We start from the raw sequence: 14,436 nt of genomic DNA on the forward strand, positions 1-14,436 counted from the left end.
TAAATAAAGTTATTCATTCTTTTATTTATAATTCGTTCCTTAAAATACTTTTGAACATCAACTTTCTTCTTTGCAAACTTTTGAATGCAGAGGCATTAGGTCGAAATATCTACCAATAAATTGGTCCTTTTTCATAGTACAGCCTTGCAATCAGTTTGCAATTTACCGTTCATAACTGACTTTACCGTTACCAGCTAAAGTCAGTCGAGGTTAGAGAAAAATCTCTTTTTAAAATTAAAAAGCGATTTACTGCTAAGGTAACATTCCCTGTTCAACACCGAAGTCTCATGATCATTTTATGCATTAATATGCAAGTACTGAGAATGTTAGATTTCAGTGAAAGTCTTTTGTGTGTCGAGTTAACGGCTCTCTTCAGAACGAATCTCAGTACAGATAAAAGTATAAACATTACACCATACTAAAAGTAGCCTGTTCCAGGCGTTCAGATAGTGGGAAGAAGTGCGAAGAGAAAAAGCGAGAAAAAGACAGGGAGGTGGGAGAAGAGGTAGTCTCGTTTTTATTCGCGCCGTTCTCCTATACATCAGTCACTTCGCACCCGTTTCCCCACCACCTGAACGCCTGGAACAGTTTATACCAATAGCTTTGCAAGATTTGTATCCACTTGTTGAGGTATTAAACTCCTGCAGTTTCATACGGGCACTTAAGTAACAGAAAGTTCAGTTACCAGAAAACGTAAGCTGCGTAACTGGCGGTTTTGTTGGCGCGCGATGCTGAATTCTCGAGCTGCGAAGCTGGGAATCGAAACTTTGCCTTTGCGCGAACAATAATACCAGCTAGGGAGGCAACAGAAAACGTTTATCTTAGAATAAACCGTGTCGTTCTCCGTCCTGATAAACTAATTTCCGGCAGTCTTATCGGGAGGGATACTTCTCCCTCATCCTCTGCAGTTGGTGGTGCAGTTTCATTCTCATTGTCATCATCGTCACCATATTCCCCATTAGCAATTCGACAGAGCCTGTTATCCTCCTCTATTGTTAAAATGATGTCTGATCCATCGGAAGAAAAGTCGAGTACTCGGGTTAGAATGCACTTGGGGGAATTCCCATTACAGACATCACCGGAGGTGTATGTTACTGAATTACTTGCAGGGCGTTCTTCTGTAAGCGTAGTTAGCCCCTGTAGGCATGTCGTGGTCTGCTCGCATTCCTTTGAAATAGCATTCCACGCCCAAAGTTGTCATACTTTCGAAACAGATCCTGTCCAGAAGGTGACTATGCCCAATCTCCGTTAGCGTGTTGGTAAGGCTGGTCAGCAATTCTAGCACTATGAGGAAGGACTTTCGGGTGCATCGAGGTATGGTCATGTCGGGACCATTGGTATTCCGCTTGTCCGAAGTCTATCGGTAATAAACAGCCTGCTATGCTTTGGGGAGAATAGTTAGCTCATAATTTCTGATCACGATAGAAACAGACAGATATAGCTGCTCGAAGTTTTAGATTTCTGTTTCACACGTTCTGATCTATTCAAAACCACGCCGCCAAAATATTTCCATCACAAAGTCACAAACACATAATTTATAGACGTACGTGCCTTTCCGGCTCATGCTTTTTCTTGTGCTTTCCCAAGCTGGCAAAGATTGATAACGATCGATTGAGATAAAAATTCAAAGTGATCTCTCGAGATCTCTGATTTCGACTGATTGAATCTGGACTGAATGAAAAAGACACTACTTGCAACATGTGATTCTTTGAGTAACACTAATGACATGTGCTTGAAAGAAGCCAGTAACTGCAACCACTGCGACTACTGATACTTCGGCCAAGAATAAGGATACTTTATATTATTATTCTTTGAAGTTACCTGAAATCCAAAAATTAGTTCCAACGCGCGCAAACAGGAAAAGAATCTAAACCTCCGACTTCAAAAGCGCAACAGGGAAAAAGGTCGAAAGGCCCGGTCGAAAGGGTGTCTGATAAAGACCGTTGTTATATACCTAGACTTTCACTCAACAAAACGAGCGCTGTGATTGGTTGATTCTTGGTCACGTGCCCCGATCAAATACAAATGTTTCCCGACCGGGATACAATTCCGCAGTTGTTGCCCTCTTAGTTGTTTGTTTTGCTGTAATTGTTGAAGGGAAAGTCTAAATATATAACAAAGCACTTACTGTATGGTCCCTCGGGAAACTAGTAAGTTTTGTTTTCCCTCAAGTCCTGAAACAGTAATATGAATCACTCCCTGGGATTCTGTCACGTCATTATAATGTGACCATTGTTTCAAATTGATACCCGATATGTCACAATGACAAGGGATGTTCCTGCGAGTGAAACACGCCAGCGTGAACATGCCTGTTGCGCGTCCTCGCGACATGAGATTTTCACGCAAAAGTCGCTAAAGGAAAAGAAAAGGACCTGGAACCATCACAACAGACTGGATTCCAGCAACCTGGATTCTGGATTACAATGGTTGGATTCTGGATTCCATTAGCTGGATTCCGGATTTCACAGACCAAAATTACCTGGATTCCGGATTCCGGATTACCTTGCATGGGGCGATATTTAACATCTCATATCCAGCATGCGCTCATGCAATAATTGTTAAATATCTCAGCAAAAAAGAAATCGTAATACTCGCGAACTATTTTACACAGACCATAACCAGCGTTTTTCTTCCACTCAAAAAGGCCGTAAAATACACATGGGCCTCTCCAGGCATTTTGTCCAATAAAATTACCCTCTTCCAGAAATTGGAATATCCTCCCAAGTTTTCGGTGACATTCACGGAAAAGATTTCGAATTTCCTGAGTTTTAATATCCTCCTGTACCGTAGTTTTTTCATGTTTCCCTGATATTTTTCCGAATATCTCTCCAGATTCGCGGAGGAATTTCCTGTGAAACAGGCCCTTTATCTTGGGCACCTAAGGGTTGCAATCCCCCCTGCGCGTAAATGTATTTATCGATGTTATATTTTCAAGGGAACGTGTTTAATGAATAGTACACAATACCCGTCGACAATTTGACAAGGACACGACAAGGGATATGAATGAAACGCTTCTTTCCCTACAATGTCAAAATGGCTGAAAAAGAGAGAAAAATACAGCCGACAGCGGTACCTCTGGACGCTTTGCTGAAGCATTGTACTACGACGATGCACCACGAGATTTTGGCCCGCGGTTCGCTTTTGCCAGCTGGAGATGGTTCCAGGCTGCTTTCCTATACCTTGTCCCCAGTGAGGGAGAGAAAAGTCGGCCCTTAGACCATATGAAACAGATCCCTTTCGTTGGCACCTCAGTTCCACCTTACTGACTTAAGCTGAGATTCATCCATGTATATATATGACAGTGTAGTCATTTTGTTTTCCATGTGGTACGTTTTAAGATTTGAGCATGCGCACGGGCTAAAACAATATAATGGCAGAAGGATGACTCGTGGTCAAACGACCTGTAGACCTTGCTTGCTGGCTAGTTGAGAGACATCAGACTTACAGCTGGCTGGGGTTTTCATTTGTTAAAAGTCTTGTTCGCTGGCAGTGATGAGCGGGTATTTTTTCCCAGGAACGGTAAAATAGATAGATAGGTAGATAGATATCTTTATTCAAACACGGCATTTTATCAAATTGTAATACAAGAAATATTAAAATTTCTTTTACATAAAATCCATATATAGATTAGGTAAGTTTTACACTGGTTAAGAAATTACGAACTATTCGGACGATTGTTGATGACGATAGTGACAAATAACTTCAGTTTACTCTTAAATCTATCCAGGGATTTTTCTTCCTTAGGAGCATTTGGAGGATTGTTCCAAACTTTTGCACCCGTCAACGCAAGACTATTTTTGAAATAGTTCTATTTTTAGAAAACTCAAAGTTCATCCTAGAAGAACGTAGTAAAATGGTAACCAAGATTGACATAGGGACACTCAGCTCGTGTTTAGTGCAACATACGATTAATTTTCTCTAAAAGTGTCGTTGGGTACTCCTGATTTTAGTCTTCCATTGTTATTCCTCTGGAACGTGTCAACATTAAATTTCTGACCGATAGCCAATCTGTCCGGTGTTCACTACTAATTTTCTTCCCAGCAAAAATCGGTTTACAGTTTACAGCTTAAAGCTGGCCAAATTAGCCTGAGTAATAACAAGTCGTTTCGCGGTACTACGACTGCGTCTGCCCACTAAAGTGATGTCCGAGTAAGAACTGCAGAAATTCCGTAATGATGACCTAATCTCTTTCCAGATCTGGGTAGTGAGTCTGATTGGTTGAGACAAATTTTTCTGCAGCGCTCGTTTATTGTCGTTTGCGGTTTTCAAGATCACGAATAGGAGATCGGCCACGGGTTTCTGCTGTTTAATCGATGATTCTTCGGATTAAACGAAGTTTGGAATAAACGCAAAACGACGGCTCTTTACTCAGGCTATTCGCCAATTTGGTATTTTAAATAGAAACACGAGTTACATCAAGAAAGCAAACCTGTTCGTCGTCGTATCCATTCGGCTATTTTTCGCTCGATGAGCCCTTCCGGAAGAACACTTTCATGGACTTGCTCAAAATAAAATAATCAGACGCGGATTAATCTCAGTGATGGACTATAATGCCTAATTAAAAACAGTACCCTGGGTACCTAAGGTCGATGTAATAGCGGCGAACAAGAATCACACAAGAAAAATCTCTGCCACCCAAGAGTGAGAAAACTCAGGTTTGCTGGTTAATTTTTGAATAAAACAGAATGCCTGTTGAGGTTGCTCCAGAGTGCGTTCCCCGAAAGTAGATTGCTGATATTTTGGGGAATGCTTTGAAATATTTGCTCGATAGACAAAGATCATGAACAGTAGATTCAGTTTACTGCAGTAAAGGCCTTTGAGAAGTCGTTTTAGGTTTAACACATTCCGTTTTATTAAACACGCGTTTCAATATTATAAAGCATCTAAAGACGAAAATAAAAAGGATGGTACATTGAAAAATCAACGTCGTCATCAGTCTCCCAGTAGCTGAGGTTGAGAGCTCAGTGGTCGTGTCTTGTTGAATTATATGTCATTCTTATTTCATTTGCGGGCTAAAAATTTTCCTGCTTCTTTAGCATGTATTATATCATATTGTTTTTGCATTTTCCGCTGTCTAGGTTAATATGTGCGACGATTAATTTTAACTGCCATCAAAATCAGTTTCCCCTGTGTCCAGTCTGATAAAAAACTCTGCCTGATCATCATCACCTCTTTAACGGCCATCTTTGGAAAGTTTGCTTACAAACTCGCCTTTCTTAATTTCTAGGCGACTGTTTTCTTTATTGTAGTTCACACGGCAGCACTTGAAGAGAATTGGACCCCATTCGTTCCTGGTCAACACCCCAGGATCCTTGTTATGACCCGAAATCCCGGCAAACAGCGGTTTACACGCTCCTCTCTGCAGATCAAGAAAGTTAAACTTTTTGTTAGGCGGGTTGGCGTGTGTGCGTGTGTTTTTTTTTTATTGGGGGGGGGGGGGGGGGTAAGAAGGACAGGGTGATTACGGTGCTACTTTCAGAATTGTTAGCAGACAATTAAAATTTCGTCGAATACTGTTTTTCTAAGCTCTTTCCAAATTAGTGAAGAACTCAGCAAAAACGGCGATTTTATATTTAATCTCATAACAGTGTATCAATACTGCCGCCATCACTTGTGAACAGTTTCGGTAGAATGAAACAGCGTGGGTGATAGGCCTGCCCTGTTGATCTTGAAGAACGCGTAATACATTTAGGTCAGGCGCATTATACGCCTTCAGAGGATAAACACAGAACCTCGAAGGTATTAATTAGAAAGCCTGAGCACAACAACAGCAGTCAAGGAATTGATAACATGTAGAGGTTTTGATAACATACAGGGTTTTAGACGGAATCTGTTAAATTATGCCCAATCAAAAGATCCCTTAGGTGGTAATTATGCATGCATCTTTGGTTATTGCAGTGAAGGCTCATCAGCATACCTTGGACTCTAAACCCCATGTGCGCGCTGTTACTAGGGACTGGAAAACAGTCAGTCAAGGCACGTGTGAGAATATAAAGAGTGATAAACTTATGTTCCAAAGGAAAAATGCAATCGAATACAGGAACCTATAAAACAAATCCCCCAGGATTGGCCAGAAACTGCAAGGTTTCGAATGAACACATAATATGAAGCAAGATCACGTAATAGGGTGAAGTTAATACCTGTTGCTTCCTTCCACCTTTCAACTCGCACCTCTCGCTGTAAATCACCGATGTCATAAGGAGTAGTTGCTCATCTTGAAGGCGTTTCATCTTGTTACGGTCCAGGACTGTGTTAGCCAGTATGTCGCAGAGATCTGGTTCTGAAATGTATTCCTGGCGTAGCTTACCGAGCAGCAGGTAACCGGTGTTGTCGTCCTTTTGCAGCAGTCCCTCTGCACATTCCGCGACATCCCCATCAATGCTCGTATGACTGGGTAAAAAAAATAATTAGGGACTTGGAGAAATCGAGATAAAGTTAGTCAAAATATTGCATATTTTGGGTGCTTGGACAGATTTTCAGTTTGCTACGTAATTTCACAACCTTGAGCCTTTGTTGCTTCTCAGCAGTTTAGAATCTAGGTGTTCCATCTTCCTTCTTCGTTTGCGGGAAGCCTGAAGCGAAAGACCTGCTGTGCACACGAAGCCTGAGTTTGGTAACGTCACCGCTAACAAAACGTTCTCAAAAAGTTCTCAAGAAATTATCCTACTAAAGCACCTCCCCGGGCTGAAATGTAGTTGTTTCTTATTTCTTGTACACTTAGAATAGTCCGTGTTTTAGGCAGAGAGTACCATCATAACACCATGGGACAAATACAGATGGATGGGTGGATTCATTGATTCATTGATTGACTGACTGACTAACTGACTGACTGACTGACTGATTGACTGACAGACTGTTTGATTGAATGATTGATTGATAATACCCAATACCCAATAAATAATACCCAATAAATTTCAATAAAAGCTCAGATTCCATTAATGCCTCAATCGTTCAGCGAAGGATTCTGAGCTTTTATTGAAATTTATTGAGTATTTACCAGACTACCTTTCGGCATTGTCGCGTACGCTTTTACGCTTTTTTGGACCACCTTTGTCGAAACAGCTGTGTATAACGTGAACAAACGCAGACCGTGCAATGATCGTTGCCCGGAGTTGGGTTGCCCGGAGGGCAACGCATTTTCCTCGGAAAGCACGAGGCACGAAGTCCCGAGTAAAACATTCACTCAAGCCAACCTTTCGTAACCTTGCGTGCCCACAGTCCTTTGGTCCGTGGTACATGCAAGTAAACATAGATGAAACCGTACCAGCCTACGAACGAAACAAGATCGTTGGATATAGAAGGATATGGAAGCAGAAAACGGATACAAATCAGAAGGATTTCATTTAGGTAATCTTAATTGTACAAATTAGGTAAAGACGTTTTGGAATTAACAAGGTGAGATGTGTCTTGTATGATCGAATAAAATTCCCCTTGACCCTGTGCCACTCGTGATACTCTAAAATACAATCATCAATTATCAGATAATATATATATTTAGCCAAGCCTAAAAGCGGACCCCCACAATAGAAGTCTGCTTATTGTATGAACGTAATAACCTTATGAGTTCGTCATCAATTCTGCAGTTATATAGTACATTTTTAATGCTTATGCAGCTAACTGCTCATCAACAATGACAATGTAAAACAGAGGGATGCTGATTTGTTGTAAAAGAGGGCAGTTTTTCGTAATTTTCCTTTCAGCGAGGGCAAAATTACTTACTCCTGATTGGTCGAGCGGCGAAAATACTCGCTCCTGATTGGCTGAGCACGACAGTTTTACATTTTGTTGGTTTGTGCATTTTGTGTCCAAAAAAAAAAGTTCTTTGAGGTTCTTTCGAAGTTCGACTCTTTAAGCCGGGTTCTTTGTACCAAAAATACATGGAAATCAAGTGCCGCAGCTAGGAAGGAAATTCCTACAGGTTAATTTTGGTGTCTCTCACAAGAAACAGCAAAAGATTATTTGTGTCAAAAGCTAAAGACTTGGATCAGATTGATTTTATTTTGTTTGGTTGAGAAACTGAAGTCAGTCATGGCGTCCAAGTGCTTTCAACGAATGATAACCGAGCATGAAAGTGTCCTTTTGATGGGAGGAAGGAGCAGAAAGAAATTACTCCGCAAGTTCCTTCTTTGGATCCATCGTGCTATTTTTATCGATCTATGTTCGTGTGATTTCCAAGCGGTAGGAAGCTTCACAGCGCAGGTGAACAATTAATTGATGTCTAACATTTGATTTATCATTGTTAGTTTGCTCCCGAATTAACTTGTATTCTCTCTTAATTACATGTGTATAATGGGAACTGTTCTCGTCGGTTTTGTTTGTTTTGTACGCTACGAAAAAATTAAATAATTTGTTGGTTTGCTTGCGCCTTTGATGAGTGATTTACTGACTGTTTTACGAAGTTCCTTGATAGTTTTAGGAACATTTTGCCCCCTGTGTTATAAAAGCGGAATTTAAATGGACTCAAAATGATATTTTCTGTTTTTATTATTGTTTTTAGTTTTCAAGATGATCGAGACAAAACGGTTTGTGGACAGCTAACGCGCGCTACCGGCACTATCACTGTCTAGTAAATTTTGCTTATCAAGAAGGCCGTACGCTATAAACCTCAGAGAAAATGGATACACTAACCAAAAAACACACTTCAAATATATCTTTGAGTAATAAATGAAAAAAGCACCGTGATAATTTATAGCAATAAGTACAGAAATAAACTAAACAACGATCTTTGAAAAATTAACAAAAAACAAGCGAATGAATGTTTTGCGTAAACTTTGTTTTGATGAAAATGAAATCACACTTTAATTTTACATTCGCTTTTAACGTTCTTTGAAAAGACTTTCAGTGAAAATTACTCACATCTTAAACGTTCCGGTTATATCCTACTGTTTAAGTATTTTTGTTTGTTCTCTGTCAAGATTGTCAGAAATAAATGCTAAAATTAGAAATATATGAGAGAAAAACTTGTCAGTAGTTTATGCCAACGATACAATGTTGGGTGACGTGTGTTTGACTGACTATTTTAGCTCAGAATCAAATTTTTTTAAATGAAGCAAAATGGGATGAGATTAGAAAATAAAACTCCAAGGGAAATAACGAACATGGACCGAAAAATGAGCTCAAAAGGCTGCTCTGAGGTTAAACAAGTTGTAGTGTCAACACTACAGAAAAAAATATCTTGCAAAAACAGCAAAGTTTTGTCAACAAAATCACATGGATATACTCGCCTCTTTGGAGAATAACCAGTCCTTTTATTCGATTGCTGATTTTTTCGTTCGTTTACAACGTTAAGTTTCACTTCAAGAGGAAAAATCCATCGCATCTTAATTTCATTTCATCGCACCGGATTAGAGTAAAATAATTTCTCTTCAAGATTCGGCCGCTGTTTATGAAGTGCCGCCTCTAAAAGCTGCTTAAAGAATCGATTTGTTTCTCCCGCCGCGATCCGCCTTGCTCTTTCTCCCGCTGTTTGACGGCAAAATTGGACAAGATCAGAAAATAAAACTCCAAGGGAAATAATCAATTGCAACATGGACCGAAAAAATGAGCTCAAAATACTGTTCTGAAGTTAGCAGTATTAGCTTAAGCTCAAAGTGCCCATAACGGAATTTTTTTTATTTTCTCATCTGAATCTTTACATTACGCGAAGAACTTAACGTCCGCGAAAATTATTTCGATTTGCATGAAACGCGACTTTTTTATGAATTTTACAAATCTTTAAAATCCTAATTTATTGCGGTCCACCCGCCCCGCTGATGAGAATGCCGACGGGCTCACAATAGGGCCACGTGGCATGGTCTGTGACGTACATTTAGGAACTCTCGTGTCTATGCACTCACTTGACCTTCAGTAAAGTACATTCGCGGCAGGAAGAAAATCGTCAGATTCACCGGTAGGAAGGAAAAACTTAGCTCCAAATAAGTATATTCCATGGCAGAAAACTTATCTGACACGGAAAGTGAGCAAACCGCTGAGGACGAATTTGAAAGCGTCGAAGTCGAGGCGATAGATGGCGTACACGAAACAAGTAATACGTGTGAAGATGATGATACACTCGAACCGTACGCGGACGAGCCGATAGCAGACGAAGAATAGCTAAAAAGATATCGCAAGGAAGAAGAGGAGAAGCGACGACTCGAGGAAGATTTAACGAAACGCTTGGAGAATAGAGTGCGTGTTAGTAGATGGTAAAGTTCTCACCTTGCATTTTGCATACGCGCTCTTCATTATCATCTGTCAAAACTATGGCCAAGTACTCACATACATTCGAACGAATTATTTTCCATGTAGATGTACTTGTGGTAACTGTAGCCGTGATCTGCTAGCAAATATCAGCGAGTGCTACTGCTGCAAGGAACTCGAAGGCAATTGGGAAGCGCTGACTAGGGACATTGTTCTCGCGTAACTACAGGAAGGACATGTGTTGAACTGTGATATTCTCTAAAATTTCGGCCGTAAATTTAATTGCAGGATGGAAGTTGTTAGCTTGTCCAGTGAACAGGTTAATCTCCCTTTTGTCACTGTCCCACAGTTTACGAAATCCATTGTATCTTTTAGGCGCATACGTCTTGCGAAATGTTCGAAGTCTAACAAGAGTTGGCGTCTGATGTAAATATATATTCGCGTCTGTCACCGGTGTCGGGAACAAATTTGAGCCCTTTAGAAATAACGCTAACAGGCTGTCGCTAAGTTGTTTGTGTCTCAATCCGTTTTTTAGCCAATTTTTTTCTGCGCTCTTTGCGCTTGTTATTTGTTTTGTGCCCTTTTTTATTTTGAGCCCCCGTTGTGGTGGTTAGGTTTTCAGAGATAACGCTGTTATACTTTTCAACATTTTTATTGTTTGCAGGATTCTGCAACACATGTGTGTACAATATTTGTTTGAGCTCGTTGAATTCTTGCTGCAGTTTATCTACCTTATCTACATCGTGGTTTACAATGTTTTCTGTGTTCGCCGAGTGCGACTGTTCTCGCATCGATCTATTTACATAAGTGGTAGCACTTGTGCTACTATTTTTTGAGAGCTTGGTCTCAACGAAACTTCGCGGATCTCACGATCTACGAGAATATATACCAAAACAATTACCCCATATTTTATAAAACTTGCGACTGAGTTAACAGTGAGGTCAAAATATAAACCTCAGAAGGTTACAACGCTTAGAATGTCACAAGCCGGTGTGAATATTCAGCATCAAAAGCTTACCATTCGCTTTTCCCTGCTCCTCTCTTGGTCTTCGTCTTCCCTTCGCCTAGCTGTTTTAAAGGATAAACACAAACGCGATGTCATCCTACTTCCGTTCACGTTTTAAGTTTAAACCTGAATTCATCAGCCTTGTGAAATCCTCGTCATTAAAGTGCATCGAGCACAAGGACGAGGTCTTTCCAGGCGTGCGTCCACATCTTCCTCCGCTCCAGCATAAAATCGATCCATTTCTTTCGCCTCCTCAGTCTTTGCGGGCATGTGGTGCCAAAGAAAGGAATCCTGTGCATGCTTATTCCATTCGCTTCGTCTTTGATGTTTCCACATCTCCCTTCAACACATCTCTGGGGCACCCAACGACAATTTTCATTCAGATCCTTTGAAACGTTATTTTAGGCGATCTGGAGTGGCTTTAAAGCTCTATAGGTTCATTTTAGGCAGCGCTATAATATTTTTATCTGTTCGGTCATTCTAGGGAACTTGAGTCTTTTCGAAATTAGTAGGGCATTTTTGTCCATTTCCCGAAAACCTTAGGTCTTATTTCCTTTCCGAAAATTTTAGCTAACCTTTTTTCGGTACCCGAAACAACATTTTGATCAATCCGAAAACACTCGGCCTTAAATTTCCCATATCACGAAAGTTCGTGGTGAAAATTCCCTTTAGAAAATTGTAGGAGATTAAGGGCCTTCCGAACAGATAATTTACCGAAACGATCCGTTGGGTGCCCCTGACATCTTTCCGGCATTTCCGAGAAACGTGCAGAAATACCGCGACTTGTTTTCAGTGAGATCCAGAGAAAGGCTAAAGTCACGTGTTCCTGAATCTACGTCACAGCTCTTGCTAAACCGAGATGAGACTAATGCGAATGGTGGGCCAAAATGGCGGCAAATTTGAACGTCTTATAAAATTTATAAAAATTCGTGTTTTATGCAAATCGAAAAATTTTTTCACTGAAGTTCTTAGGGTGCTGTTTAGATTCAGATACGAAAATAAAAAAAATTCCGATATGGGCACTTTAAGTTAAACGGCGTGTCAAAACTGCAAGAAAACAATATCTTGCAAACCAGCAAACTAGCAAAGTTTTGTCAACAAAATTGCATGAATGTACTCGCCTCTTCTGAGAATAACCAGTCCCTTTATTCCATTGGTGATTTTTTCGTTCGTTTTACAACTAAGTGAGCGAAACGTTTCACCTCAAGAGGAAAAATCCAACGTTTCGTCGCGCCGGATCGAAGTAAAATGATTTCACTTCCAGATTCTGATGATGTGCCAGTCGATTTGTTTCTCCCGCCGCTAGTTGCCTTGCTCTTTCTCCTGCTGTTGGTCACATATAAAAATTGACTTTGTATCTTGTCGTCTTCAAAATTATTTTTTTTGTTTTGTTTTTTTCTCGAACGCAGTTGGCGATGCAACTTCCCGCCAAACAAACGCGGCCGGCAGCGCAGTTGGCCATGCTTTTTTCCGCCGAAAAACAACCCGGGTTACAGCACATACGCTCATTTATGTAAGCCAATGTGAAATGAGACACTCAAACCCTGTGCCGCAACACGGGGTTTTTTCGGCACCCTTTCCTGTTCTTTCTCTCTTTGTTCGTCACTCATGTTTCGCCTTTTTGCTACCGCTCTCAATCGCTCTCTTTGACGTCGAACTTCGCTTCTTCGTTACCTGTTTTCTCGATCTCTTTCTTTGCGTTACATGATTGTAGACTTATTCATAAATTGAGTTTGTGTTTTGTCGTACACGTCGTCTTCAAAAATTTTTTTTTTCTCAAACGCAGTTGGCCATGCATTTTCCCGCCGAAAAAAACCCTGATTTGCAGCACAAGGTTTGAGTGTCTCATTTCACGTTGGCTTACATGGAGTAACGTACGTACGGGCGGTCGGTCAGACGGAAGTGACGTCATACCCAAACCAAAATTTCTCGCACTGATGGGTTTACCAAAATCTGTTAGCTATGGGGCTCCGCCGCGCGCGCCTACGGCGCGCGCGCGAGCTCTGCTACAAATTGCTTGCACAATAAACTCTTACCAAGATGCCGGTGTGCTCTTTCCTTTTTCATGTACTTCCTCTTGGATTATCTTTGATTTCAGGTCTTCAAGATACGCCTCTTTGTTTTCGCTGTCTACGTATTTTTCCAGCTCGCAAAGAGTTATCATTTGCTTTTTTGAAAAGGGACGTTTCCAAACTGAACGGGCTCGTTCGATTACCAGAGCCATAGGTTTTGTTGTTGTCATTTCACTGTGTAACACCGGCAAGTATCTGTCATTGTCGAAGTTCTCCCGAGCAAACCTACGAAGTAGCTCCACCATCGACGTCATCTATTAAAAAGAAATAACGAAGAAAAACATACGGGATATTAAGTGAATTTTCCAGCCCATCGTGTATATGTAATAGCCAAACGTTACAAAATGTCACTGTGTAAACGCAGAAAGCTCTTCATGTACTAACCTTGACAGTTATTCTTTTTTCTCCAGCCGATCAACCAGGAAAGATTAAATGTTCGAGCGACAGTATGGACCCTAAAACGGTGATCAATCTTATGGCCCAATATATATAAATATATAAGACTGTATGAGAGGAACTGGAAAATGAAACTTTTCATATGGTGATTTTGTTTCCATACAGTCGGCAACTTGCCATTTTTATAAGCTTTATAAAATAGTTTCGTTAAGTTGCCATTGGTCAAATTTGTCTCGTGATGTTTCCTAAGTTAAAGTTAATAGTAAATAAAGAAGAAAAGGTAAGAAGCAATAACATCCTGTCGCGAACAGTTAGTTCTCGGGAACGAAATATATATACATATTGTTTTAACCATTTAACCAACTTTTTCCAGAACTAAATAAATTTAATAAATAAATGTTTCCAGAACTGTCATTACCTTAAAATCGTGGGCTTGTGTTAGTTCAAATACCTTGTCTCAGAATTTTTGGTGGACTAACTTTGAGTATTCTTATTTTCGGAGGGGGCGCATATAGGGGATTTTACGGGATAATGACATTTTCATTTTATTTATGTCAGTGATGTAAAAATTCGTTCATATTTACTTGTTTATCTGAGCGATGGCCGAATAGAAGTGAAACACAAAATTTTACTCGAATGCTATGATGGAAAATCGCAGGCGTTTAGAATGAAACAATTTTGCTCAGACAGAATCGGAATTTTTTAGAAAGATCACTCGTAGCAGCCTGAAACGACGAGAAGATGTATTCAGAAACCTTTGCCAGTTTTCTTGCGAACTAGGTA

At 40.4% G+C, this 14,436-nt stretch overlaps 1 protein-coding gene and 1 pseudogene across 1 annotated transcript; both read right to left on the reverse strand.

Annotated features, from left to right (window-relative positions):
• Positions 1-816: 816 nt before the first annotated feature.
• On the reverse strand, positions 817-1,324 carry LOC146470108 (uncharacterized; annotated as a pseudogene).
• Positions 1,325-3,533: 2,209 nt separating this feature from the next.
• On the reverse strand, positions 3,534-13,759 carry LOC146470109 (uncharacterized). Its single transcript, XM_085122184.1, has 4 exons — positions 13,642-13,759; positions 13,222-13,511; positions 6,141-6,390; positions 3,534-5,359 (listed from the first exon to the last, which is right to left on the reverse strand). The coding sequence occupies exons 2-4, from the start codon at positions 13,509-13,511 to the stop codon at positions 5,174-5,176; spliced, it is 726 nt and encodes a 241-aa protein (XP_084978310.1). The 5' UTR covers positions 13,642-13,759; the 3' UTR covers positions 3,534-5,173.
• Between the last annotated feature and the right edge of the window lie 677 nt (positions 13,760-14,436).

Source organism: Pavona decussata, unplaced genomic scaffold (genome assembly GCF_977016875.1).
Source record: "Pavona decussata unplaced genomic scaffold, jaPavDecu1.1 SCAFFOLD_114, whole genome shotgun sequence".
In the NCBI taxonomy this organism is placed as follows: domain Eukaryota; kingdom Metazoa; phylum Cnidaria; class Anthozoa; order Scleractinia; family Agariciidae; genus Pavona; species Pavona decussata.

Excerpts from the sequence above, each read along its gene's own strand:
- LOC146470109 (XM_085122184.1), bottom strand. The coding sequence starts at position 13,511 with ATGACGTCGATGGTGGAGCTACTTCGTAGGTTTGCTCGGGAGAACTTC. Across the intron at positions 6,391-13,221 it reads AAGAGCACACCGGCATCTTG|TCATACGAGCATTGATGGGG; the intron begins GTAAGAGTTTAT and ends TTTTTTACCCAG. Across the intron at positions 5,360-6,140 it reads AAGGTGGAAGGAAGCAACAG|AGAGGAGCGTGTAAACCGCT; the intron begins GTATTAACTTCA and ends CTTGATCTGCAG.